The 12,893-nt window shown below is 35.0% G+C and overlaps 3 protein-coding genes across 4 annotated transcripts in view; 1 reads left to right on the forward strand and 2 right to left on the reverse strand.

Moving 5' to 3' along the window:
• The window catches only part of LOC144968794 (testis-expressed protein 11-like), a 35,361-nt gene extending 27,765 nt beyond the window's left edge, over positions 1-7,596 (reverse strand). For both annotated transcript variants that reach the window (XM_078907481.1, XM_078907480.1), the window contains exon 1: positions 7,440-7,596. In XM_078907481.1, coding sequence (XP_078763607.1) covers positions 7,440-7,470 — 31 coding nt within the window. In that variant the 5' untranslated portion in view covers positions 7,471-7,596. The remainder of the gene's footprint in view (positions 1-7,439) is intronic.
• LOC144966919 (uncharacterized) lies at positions 780-7,178 on the reverse strand. The gene is made up of 3 exons (XM_078903620.1): positions 7,042-7,178; positions 4,808-4,928; positions 780-3,513 (listed from the first exon to the last, which is right to left on the reverse strand). Exons 1-3 carry the CDS (start codon positions 7,176-7,178, stop codon positions 3,292-3,294), a joined length of 480 nt encoding a protein of 159 aa, XP_078759746.1. The 3' UTR covers positions 780-3,291.
• Positions 7,597-8,298: 702 nt separating the features above from the next.
• LOC144969382 (uncharacterized) lies at positions 8,299-10,861 on the forward strand. Its single transcript, XM_078908490.1, has 4 exons — positions 8,299-8,409; positions 9,063-9,309; positions 9,666-9,781; positions 10,418-10,861. Exons 1-4 carry the CDS (start codon positions 8,299-8,301, stop codon positions 10,454-10,456), a joined length of 513 nt encoding a protein of 170 aa, XP_078764616.1. The 3' UTR covers positions 10,457-10,861.
• The last annotated feature ends 2,032 nt before the right edge of the window (positions 10,862-12,893 follow it).

Below are 12,893 nucleotides of genomic sequence, written 5' to 3' on the forward strand. Positions count from 1 at the left end.
CTGGGACCATCTTCTCCCATATGAGCCACACCCAAAATACCTGGGGGTGACGCTGGACCGCAGCTTTACCTATCGGGTGCATCTCAAAGGAGTTGCCCAGAAGATAGAGAAACACAACAGTCTTCTGAGGAAGCTGGTGGGATCAACTTGGGGTGCTAATCAAGTACTCCTGAGGACGTCCTCATTGGCACTATGCTATTCCCCTGTGGAGTATTGTGCTCCAGTGTGGGGTAGAAGCAGGAACGTTGAGAAGGTAGATGTTAAACTTCGCAAGCCCATGCACATAGTGTCGGGAACACTGGCAACAACATCTCGAGAATGGGGAACGATAGTGGCAGCAATCTAGCCCCCTGATGTCAGAAAGGAGACGATTACAAAGAAATGGCTTAATAAGATCAAAGAGAAAGGGAATTGGGATATCCCTCTCAAGCATAATGGACGGTGCCCTTTTTCCAAGCCGAAATAAGTCAGGGCAACACTTTTACGTAGATTCCCTGATTTTGGACAGAGCTGCATATACGAGATGGAAGTCGGTTTGGACGAATTCAATACATGGAGGGGGTGGGGACATTGACTCCTTGAAACTGGGGGAGAAGTTGCTAGACTTTTCTACTAGCAAGAGGAGACATTGGGTCTCGGCTTCGGTCGAGAACTTGCTTAACAGCATGCTTATTGAATCAGTGAAGACTTGCCACCTGTCCGACATGTACCCGTTGTGGTAAAGAGCCCAAAACCTCAAAGCATCTAGTTGAATGGTGCATTGTGACGAAGCTTCCGGGTGGGTTTGCAACAGTGCAAGAGTGTGGTACGGATTTTGCTGATTGGGTCAATCGTCATAACATAGAAGTGTGAGCACAATTAGAAGCTGCTGCCATTTGTACAAAAGCAGCGATATTTTAAGAAGAAATACTGATTATCATTTCCCTCGCTTTGATCTTATGTATGGAAACTACAACCGCTAGCATTTGTAGCTCGATTATTGCATTTATAAACGCAACATGTATGAAACATGATGGTTTTGTAGATTTAAGTCGATAATCCTTGAGAAAAATTTGTTGAAAAAGTCGATTAACATTGAAGCGAGGCAAGGGAAAAAATAGTGAAAGATAGCACCTCGTTTAACTAATCATCAGACAAGAAGAGTGTATTGATAAAGCCAATCTTCCTATTTATCAAATGAAATGAGCCACTTCCGGTATGCCACAGTAATAACAGCTGATCGACCCACGGGAAATTCCTCTTCATTGGCTGTCCTGTTATTTAGGTCAATGGGGCCTGTCCATTAAGCCGCATCATATTATCATCTTTGTAGATACTGATCCTTGCATGACAAGGATATTTAAATTTAAATAAAAGCATTCTACATATATGACTTATCATCAGTCTCATGTCCTAGGCTGTATGCCATTATAATTAACAAAAACCATTGTGACTACCACACATTTTTCATTTAGACAATACCTTAAACAAAACAAAAGCAAACCTTGATTATTTTAGTAATCCATATGTTATCCCAAGGCAAGATTTAAGAAACAATATATTTGTTTCATTTGTTTCATCAATAGACTCACGTAGTGTTATGAAGAAAATTGCCCTTTTAAAAAAAATAACAGGGAAGATAATCTAATGCAGACGATAGCTGAGAAAATAAATTCATTACTTTTTTGAGGGAACGTCTTTTTCAAAACTGGAGGATTTTTGTCTCCCTAAAGATTATCGTCTATAAATTAAATCATGACAATCAAACCTTTAAAGCTGCTTAATTTTATAGATGCTTTATCCTAAAAAACCCAACTTTCCTACACATTAAAAAATCGCATGTGGATTGTAAATATTATGATCAAAATCCTTTAGTCACTTTTATATTTTAGCATTTTTTCCTTTTAACATTCAATTCCCAATTTTTACCGAAAAAAATCTTTAAGTTGTGGGGGTATTGATTGAATTAAAAAGTTTGAAAAAAAAAAAGTTGCATTGAAATGGAAAGTTGTAAACTGCTGCTCCTCTGCCACATCTTGTCCTGTTTCATTAATAACAAAATCTCTGTCAGAGACCATCAAATCAAACACATTTAAAAGAGTCCTAACATGATTTCTGACTGATGCCTTGCCCAACAGAGGCAAAAACGATTCAAACTTATGGGTGACCTCCCGCACCAACTGATATTTTTCCTCCGGGGTTGCTGCATGGGATCTTGTTGGAATTGTGACATGATGCGTGCACGAATCGGTATTTGAGACAAGCTCGAGATCAGATGACCGAGCAAGTTGACATGCTTTGAAGCGTATATTGTCACATGAGTAGAGAGGCAGCTTCAAATACATCCATACAGTAAAAATATGCCGGCATGGCAATGAAAAGGATTTGTAAAAAGTGCAGTTGCACATCAATGCACCCTCTGTAACAGTGTAAATTGCACTCGAACTATTCGAATCGGAGAATACTTGAAATGAATCAGAGTTGGCTTCACAGGTGATTGAATAAGTGTGTTTCCTCGCTACTGTCAGCTGTTGAATGACCAAGGAACTGCCAAAAGGGGTTAAATCATTTTGAATCTCATTAACTGTTGAACAGTTGTGGTGAGTGTTGTATCTGGTTGACATTTGCAGAATGCGTGCTGTTGCGTGTCTGGATCCTTGTATGTATTCATGTGATGAGAGGAAATCTTGGATGCAAGAGCTTAATGATGTTTTTGTTGTGAGTGTTTGCTTCAGCTTTTGGTGAAATGACTCTGCGTGGTTGGTTGTGGTAATGTGAAAAGATTGCGAATCGTTGAAGCAAGTTGCCCACATCTGTGGACAGCTCCACCAATTATCCACAAAGTGAGAAATAACACTCGGTGAGGACACATCCTTAATTTTTTCCTTCGCCTCCTCATACACCTCCTCACTTTTGCACACTTTCTGTTGTTGAAAATGAGTCAGCGTGTAGTTTAATAAATGGGCTGGCACCTTCCTTTAGAAAAGTGCTTTTTTCACAGCCATTGTCCACAAACACAGTTGTTGTCCTAGTACTGTCATAACACCGGCAGAAGAAAGAAAGACACAGGGCCAAAATGTCACTTCTTTCCGATGAAACAAAAGCATGCAGCACAGGAATGCCCTGCCCATTCCCATCAATTGCCAGAACGTTGAACAGGGCATAACCAAATGAATTACTTATATGTAGCATCCATCACCAGTATTTCTGGGTAGTGGTCCATTGTCTCTCTCATTTCCTTTGTGATAAATGTTAAATATTGGAATGTTCGATCCTCCTGTGTGCCAAATTAAACTTTTCCACCCATTTCTTCTATATCCTTAAGCACTCTCTGGACTTTCTCGGACTCTGATCCATCAGCAGCCTTGTCCAGCTGTTACGAAGGTAGTGAATATCCTTCGGTAGAGTGCATTTATTTTGTCTTTCTTTGATGTATGACGAAACATCCTTCGTACTGATGGAAGGCAAGCTAAGGATGTCCTGTAGCACCTCATTGGGGTCAGGTCGCCTATTTTCCGGATATAGCGCTGAGAACTGAAACAGGAAAAAAAATAATTTAATCAAATATTTAAAAAGGGAAAACTTTTTGGAAAAATTAAATCAGCTATTTATGCTAAACCACTCTACTAGAATTTACAATCCACAATCCATGTGGTGTAGTTTGCATACCTGGATTCAAGAGGATTATTAAAATTTAAAATTCCGCTCTCCCGTCATGATAATCAGGTCTGAGGTTTGATCCCCAGTCGAGTTCGACTGATTTTTGGGAATTTTTCTTTAAGACCCTCGCAAGGCTATCTTTAGCCTTTATTATTATCTCGAAGATAATGTTCCTAAAATGGCTAGAAAGACAAAATATCTCAGGGTTTAGGCGAAAAATATACAGGACTGGCTGCCACTGACGGTAATGACAAATTGTCAGCCAATATTAGCCTTCATTATTTTTGCATTGGACATATATATACACAGACTGGAATTTATACTTCAAACTGTCTTATCATAATGCCTATATCAAGACGGGGCTTATTTAAAATAAGTGTTACATTGTTATCTAAGAGAAATAGGAACATCAGGCCAAGTTTTAAAATTTACAATCTGAGCTAGTACACTAACAAATATGGAACTGCATGCCAGCACAGTCCAAGAAGGGACAGGGTCAATGGCTGAATCTTCTTTATGGTAATGAGTTTGAATACCCGCTGCGCTGAGTGGATTGGAGCAAGTCACCCAGCCTTAGCTCAATTTGTGGCGCCGCACTGCGGCTGATGCCTGGGTTATTCCAGTCTTCCCTTGGAATAGATTCTAGAGACAAATTTTCCCTATGGGATAAATTAAATAAAGGGAATTTTAATTATAATCATTAAAAAAATTGTCAACATAGTTCGATTTCTGAGGTTGGAGTTAAAAAAAAACACAAAGATGATTAAGATGTGGTTGGTTGATAATTCACATTTTGTTGTCGCTGATCACCCAACTTTCCTCAACATGTAAACATATTCACCAAAGAAGCTGACAAAGAATCGGAGATCTGTTGAATGTTATCAGATGGTAGAGAAGTCTGAGGGTATGTATATATTGACTAATTCATTACACAATCCGAGCAGCAGTAATGTTACAATTCTTAAGATTTCTCAAAAATTTGAAAATACGTCAATCAAGTGATTGACACCACTAGTTCTTTGCTCGTTGAACCTCCTCATTTGATTGCAATTATTGAATTTTAATCATGTAATCGCTAGTCTCAAGGATTTAGCCTCTGCACAAAGTGAAGCACCCTGGGATGCTAGAACAAATGTACTATTATTACAACAACTACTACTAATAGTACCTCTGGTCCAATAATATGATCAGAATGTTGGAGCATACAGGTAGAAACACGAAGCCTGCAGATACCCTCTTTGTACTCAGCAATTATTCGAATCTTTGCCTTGCATCCTTGTTTGAAGCTCCTGAAAAAAAAAAAATAAATAACATAAAGACGCATTCTCAGCAAACAGCACCATTTTAGATAAAGGGTAATTTAGAAATCGGACTCTAGAATTGGCCCTCAAAGGGAAAAACACATGCTCCATGGGACAATCTTGCGAAAAGGAAGGAATATGTAAAGTGCTGTGATGCTTGTTTTACTAGATTTAAGTGCGGCATTCGACACTATCGATCAAAATTTACTTTTGACTAGACTACGTGATCAATTTTATATCAGCGGCACAGCTTTGAACTTGTAAAAGGACTATTTGTTTGAAAGAACTCAGTCAGTAATTATAGAAAACCATGTATCAACTCCATCCATATTAACGTGTGGAGTGCCTCAGGGATCTATTCTCGGCCCCCCCCCCCCCTCCTTTTTACAATGTATACTGCTCCCCTTTCTCATATGTTATCCACTTTTCCCATTGATTTTCATTTTTATGCTGATGACAATCAGGTGTATACAAAACTCATTAATGATTCAAAGCTGTCATCAGTATCTGTTATGGAAATTTCATTGCTAACATAAAGGATTGGATGAAACTAAACAAACTTAAATTTAATGATGACAAGACGGAAATGATAATTTTTGGAAATAGGTATCAACTCTCAAAAATATCTACAAATAAGATACTAGTGGGTGAAAATGCTATTAAACCTAGTTCTTGTGTGAGAAATCTTGGAGTGTATTTAGATCAAGGGTTATCCATGGAAGATCATCTTAAAAAAATATGCCAATGTTGTAACTATCACATTAGAAACATTGGAAGATCACATTAGAAACATTGGAAGAATCAGACATTATATTGATGAAGATATTACAAAGATGCTTGTTAATTTAAAATATCATGCTATGTTTTTAGATGTCTGGATGGATTGGCACCTGAATATTTTCAGGAACTGATTAAAAAATATGAACCCACTCGAAATTTAAGATCATCTCAGTCCCAACTTCTAAAAGTTACCACCTCAAAATCCACTTTCGGTGAAAAAGCCTTTTCATTCATAGCTCCACGCCTATGGAACGCACTGAGTCCTCGGACAAAGTCCTGTGAAAATTTATCCTTTCAGGAAATGTCTGAAGACTGAGTTGTTCCGTGAGGCTTTTTTTTCATAAAATAGATGTTGCATTGATTTTGTTTTTGTATGCATGCTTATTATGTATCATGTAGTGTCGTGATTTTTAATTTTGTTTTTTTAAACATTTTTATTTTTATTATGTAAAGCGCCGCAGAGCACGATTAACGTGGATGTTTAGGCGCTGTATAAATTCATTATTTACTATCTATTTGCTATTTACTATCTGGCAACAAAAAGCTTGAAAATAAGTATTATTACTCTACTGAACAGGGACCACGTCTTTAAAGAAAAAAATATGGAAAATATTACTGTAGTAGTAATAGTAAACAACAAAGACTGCTCTGAGAAAATAAATCACAGCATTTGCAGCACACTGTGACCAGGGACGGATGATATAAAAAAATATGACTGAAAGCTATAAAATGATATTATTTATAAAAATTAAATAAAATAAGTTACCTACCTTTTTAGAGGATCTTATAACAAACAACGCATTGGTCGCCTTCTCAAAGTCTTTCAAGGTTTGCATGAATTCGTTGAAAGAAGAAAATAGATCACCGCTTTTGAAGGAAGTCATCTTTGGGAATTCTAAAACGCGACGTGCTCGCTCACTCGCCCTCCTACCGACTGACAACTAAGAACGAGCAGCATCCTCCCACCCTACCACGCTACACTTTCGACCCAGCTTCCACTTCCGACACTTCCTGTGATTGCACAGGCGCATTGCGGCAGGAGTGCGAATTGCAATTCAGACTCGGGTCCGAATTACCACTTTGTTTCTGAAATACAAGGTTTAATGAGAAAAGATTCCTGCCAGAAGTGAAAGCAGATAGAAATCCAATTGGCCTAATTTTCCACTCTTGCGGATCATACCAAACAGGAGAATTCCAAATGCGTTCCTTAAAATGAGTCCAGTACAAACAGTTGGCCCCGGGCCCAGGCGAAGTTACAGTCCGTTACAACACACTAACAAAATATATACACTTAACAAGTCCCAGGCATGCCTTTACTTACTTACTTTCTTGATTTAGGTCTAGTCCATGTCTTTCACTCCTCCAGGACCACTCATATATCATATTCATTAGGCCATCAAGTATCAAGATATTCTTTGCCAGACACGATTTTGGACTGCCATCTCCACTTCCTTCCATGTTGTGACTTTCTCCTAACAAGCTTAACACAATAGATACCCTAATAATTGTAGACGCGAAATTCGTCAAACATCAATTATCACTCAAGTGAAAACTCGAATATTTACTTATGGTTGAATTGTAATGTAAGCGGCGGATCTCATATTTGGAATTTCTCCTAAAAACAATTATAGAAGACGAGTAAAGTAAAAGCGAAAAGTGCCCAAGCCCAAAGTTGGCTTTAGATGAAAACCAAATTATTTCAATTTTAAGCAATTTTACCTTGTAAATTTGAGAGTAACTCTTCTGACATTGCTTTTCAATCGATAACTGTAATATATGGTGAAGTAAATCAACGATTAGACAAAGCCAGCAAAATAAATTCAATCATCAAGTTAGCTTGGTGGATTGGAAGCAGCATAGCTAGCTGGCAAAAGGCAAACAAGAGTTACCTCTCGTTTTCGCATTCATGTCAGGTATGTTTTTAAATATGCTAAACTATTAGATCCCGACATATGAAGGGGATAAAACAAAGTATTCATATTTTTAAGTATTGTCTCTACTGTTATTAATATGATCTTTGTTTTATAACAATAAATGTATGTACTTGTTGCATCATATTTAAACTCATTAACTCATTAAAAATAGTCAGCTAAAAATGTAGTATGTTTGCTGAATATGTTACAATGTGGTATTTAAGATTTTAGCAGACGACAAAATAGGAGCACGAGTCCTTTTCTTTTTCTCCAAGGCCTTACTTCGTGACTTCGTGTGCATCAGAAATGAGTAAATTTGTATTTCAAATAGACAGACATATCTAATAAATAAGTTTCACGTATAATTATAATGACCCGCCAAATTCTTTATTAAAAAATTAAAGATGTATTAGGAGAAAAAGAAAACTAATCATGGGTTACGGGGTTACAACGAGCTTCAGGATGGAAAGTCCCAATTGCCGAGTTTACAAGGGGAAGGAAGTCAAACTCAAACGATGTGATGTTTTATCTGGGATTTAATTCACGCTTTTCTTCTTATGAACATGCGAATTTTATAGGTGTTTGCCAACAAGCTCATTGAATCGGGATACGCAATAAGTAATAAGTCAACAAGTTCTGTTTTCTTGCGAAAATAGGGCCCGAGAATGTCAACATCAACAATGTTTCAACATTCACCTGAACATGAACCCTCGTCCAAGACAGAAGTCAACAAAAATATTGAGAAAAGATGTTTCCCCAGGCAAGAGCCACTAAAGGTTAATTCATGCTTTTTTCCGTTAAGGAAGTTACTTTATAATTGGGCAGATATTTTTGTGCTCTTGTCATTTGTCAGTTTACATTCATTCATTATGATATGCTATGCTCACTCGTATGTGGAAAAGACATTTTACTGACATTCTCTCACCGTACTTAAGTGTAAAATGAGTACCTGGCCGTCAACAGCGTTGTCTCTTTGGGGAAAAATTGTAATATCGCCTAACAGGCGTAATGTCTTGTTCTACATGTTACGTCGGGACCCTTTGTAAAGCGCTTTGATCACATTTAGTGGATATCTTTATGAAATCTCTAGTTTTTAAAAAAATGTTTATGATGATGATGATGATGATAGATTATTATTATTATTATTATTATTATTATTATTATTATTATTATTATTATTATTATTATTATTATTATTATTATTATTATTATTATTATTATTATTGACCTTTGCCATTTCACAGTAGGCTTCATGACACATATATAATGCTTTTCTTTTTAGCATTTATTCTATTTTGAATTCTATGAATTAACTATTTCCATGGATCATTTTGAATTCTATGAATTCACTATTACCATGGATCATTCCATTTTATATTTTTAAAATTCTTTTTTTTTTTTTTTTTCAACTTATCATTATTTTTCACAGCCTGATATATTAGATATGGCAGATAACTTGACAAGTTGCAGTAACATCTCACCTGTTGGAGGTCGAAATGGATCTCTGTCTGATATGGGATACATGAGCTCAGAAAACTATAACTTTGATGTAGCTGGCTTTGATGAGTCATCAATCAACTTATCAATAGACTCCTCTGATGACCTTTTAAATGTTTCTATGGATCAAAATAAAGCACAGGAAGGAACTGATGACGATTCTATTTTGAACCAGTTTGGTGAGTTTAGAGCTGTTAGGTATTTTACTTATCCATCAAATCTTCTCAATGCGCTTGTGTCCTTCAGTGTTGGTCCATGACATAATTATAAATATTTGGAAGTGTTAAGAGAACTAACTTGGAGGTACACTATAATGGATAGTGACTTCTGTCTTTAAAGCATTCTCTGGAACAATGTAAGATACACTGAAGAGATAGTTTCCCGAAATATCTGAGTGATTTTTTTTGTCGTATAATAGTATGAATTTGTTTTAGTTCAATACTTCAATATTTCTAGTTTGAATTATTTACTTTTAGAAATTAATAAATTGATCTACATGTTAACTATTTGATTTATCCGAAAATCTATTATACAGATTCATACTTCAGACGTAAACTTGAGATGGAATTGCAGACGTTCCAAAATTGTATGCATTCTATGCTATCTGAACAACAGCTGCATTTTCGGAACATTATAACATCAACCCAAGCGGTAATTGCTCAACTTAGGAATCTCCCTTGTAATCCATTACAATGGTTTTTGCAGGAATGTAAAATTATATTTCGTTTTATTGACATCCCATTTTTAAAAGTAAACTACCAAAATATCAGATAATTTTGTCAATGTCTAAATAATTCTTGCATTCATCACTATACTAACTTCAATTTAATATTTGTAGGTCATTAAGATAGGACTTATTCGTATGGAAGGATTTAAGCTCTTTTGTCAGGTGAGGCCTGTTGCATCTGACTAACTCAGATTCAGATTCGGATTTATATTCAAAATATTTTTGCATTTTGACATGAAGGAACTAAGCAGTAGTAATATACTATTGTTTTACTCATGAAGGAGTAGCATCCCTTGATTTTTCTCTGATAACGTTTTTGCTTTTTAACAAAAATGGTTTTAAATGAAAATAGTCCCTGAATTTTGGATGAACTACTGTAGTTTATTCTACTACAAAGTAAATTAATTTTAATGATAAAGATTTTTTCATTCACAAGAAAATGTATAATTCTGATTGAATTAAATAAGATGACATGTCATTTTTTTCTTTTACAATTTAAGCTTATTTACAGTGGACTTTTGTTTTTTACTCAGGCTTTTATGTCATACTTATCTCTTCAGGAAAACTTTTGTACGAAATCGAAAGGTAAGTTATTATAAATTATGAAGAATTTCATTGTCAATTTTTTTTCTTCAGCATACTTTATATTATTTTTTTTTCTTTCTTTTTTTTTTTCCTCTTTCTCTCCTTTTTTTCTTTCTTTCATTTTTTTGGAGTTTATAAATTGCAAAGTTGTTGGGTTTTTTTTTTGGACAAATTTACCAATTAACACCGTGCTTGTTTTATTTATACCATTTTATTGGCAAGTTTAGTCTTTGTTTCACGCTGGATTTATTCCATGTTCTCTTGGAATAACCATTGAAACTATGAGGTTGAAGCTGCCTTTCTGTCTTAAACGAGGAAGCAATAATGTTTTAAATCTTGATTAATTATTGGCTTCAAGAATGTGAAACTTTATTTAGATGACTAACTATATTTCAATCTCTCTTTTATTTGCTACACTGCTCACCGTCTTGACTCAACCACTTTCTTGTACAACAAGATTTGGAGCCCAGTGGTGAGGATAAAAGGTATGAGTTTCTTCTTAAGACTTTCAAACAAATTGATATCTCAATAAGCTTATTTCCATAGGTTTATTCCTTGCGTTTTGTTTTAATTTACGTGTCATGCATTTGAATGATTTACATATGGCATATCTGATTTGTATGGACAAAAAATAAATTGGGATAAAAGTGAACGGTGGTAATTGAAAGTATGGCTAAAATAATAATTGGTAAGACAATTTGGCACATTATTATAATTTTTCTCTCAATATCCAACCTACCCGTCATTAAAAGTAAAGGAAGTGGTGGGATGCTACACACTCTTCAGCTAGGTTTTAAAAAATTATTTTTGACCGAAAGTTTTTGAAATAATACTCTTTTTATGTATTTATAAATAATTGAGAAGGACACTGAAGCAATGAAACAAGAACTAAACAAATGTTCAACCATAAATATATTTGAATGAGTTATTATTATGAGGGATTTATTTGTCTTCGTTAATGTATGCTTTGCATTACAGATAACTTTGCTCAAATAATTATACAATCACAATGACAATGTGAGCGTTTGAAATCAGAAAAAGACCATCTTATAATTATCATTGTTGGACTTGAGTTGTCTATACTATAAAGAACATAAAATTAACTCTTAGACTACTATTTAGCAAATATTGGCAAAAAAAAACTTTATCGAACTAGTTGCCAAAAGAGTATCGGTTATATCTTCTTTAAGCTTTTATCAGTTCATACCAATCTACTCCTTAGCTTTAACTTTGTGTTCCATTTGAAAAACATGTTGCGTTTTGCACCATTCTATTTATTATTATTATTATTATTATTATTATTATTATTATTATTATTATTATTATTATTATTATTATTATTATTATTATTATATATAATAATAATAATAATAATAATAATAATAATAATAATAATATATATTATTATTATTATTATTATTATTATTATTATTATTATTATTATTATTATTATTATATTATTATTATTATTATTATTATAATAAATATCTAGGTTTATTATTTAGAGAAAAACTTCTTTTTTCTAAAATAAACCTTCGAGATTGTTTTACCAAATGGCAAAAATGTTATTTATTTATTAAGAATTATTCTATGATTATTTTTTTTTCAAAATGATGATGATGATGATGATGATGATGATGATGATGATGATGATGATGATGATGATGATGATGACGGAGGAGGAGAGGGAGGAAGTCTTCGACGACTAGACTATGATGGTTTCAGTGGCGGCTGGTAATAGTGGGCAGGGTGGGTAAATACCAGCAAAATGAGAGAACGGAAGGGGCTGCCGGAAGGAAAAGTAAAGAACTTATGCCGATCACACCCCTGGGACTCCCTACCCACTACCCACGCCACGCTAATGTTTCATTCATACATACTCCAACAAACATTGAGTACATACGATACAAGTTATATTGCATTTTATTTTATTTGTTTTCCACGTCAATTTGTTTAGTGTTGTGCTGACGAAGGGTTTGTAATCGAAACGTCCGTTGTCTGTATTATTCCTATCCGAAGCCTCTCCATTTTCACTCTTTCGTTAGTAAATACCAGCCTGTTTTTCAAGTTACATGCTGAATTGCCAGGTCCAAAATAATCTAATTTATGTTAGATAAGTTTAAATGTTAATACTTACCTAAACTTGATACTTCATACCGTAATCAATAGATGTGTATATTCGATAGACTGCAAATCATCATGCACCCCATTATGTATAGACTAGGATACGCTCCTGTTAATTTTACCCCCCCCCCCCCCCCCCCCCCACCACTCCACTCAGCTCACGTTCTCGTAATCTCGTTTCGCCTGACGGTGAACTCTGAACTGGCTGTTGTACACCAGTGAATGCTAAATAGACATTGTTTTAAACGAACTATTTCTTTATAAAATTGCTTAACACGTGCTAGTACCACATGTTCGTTATTATAATATTGCCTCATGCAGTCTAAT

This window comes from Berghia stephanieae, chromosome 3 (genome assembly GCF_034508935.2).
Source record: "Berghia stephanieae isolate SIO BIC M18660-M18661 chromosome 3, UCSD_Bste_1.3, whole genome shotgun sequence".
Lineage (NCBI taxonomy): Eukaryota > Metazoa > Mollusca > Gastropoda > Nudibranchia > Aeolidiidae > Berghia > Berghia stephanieae.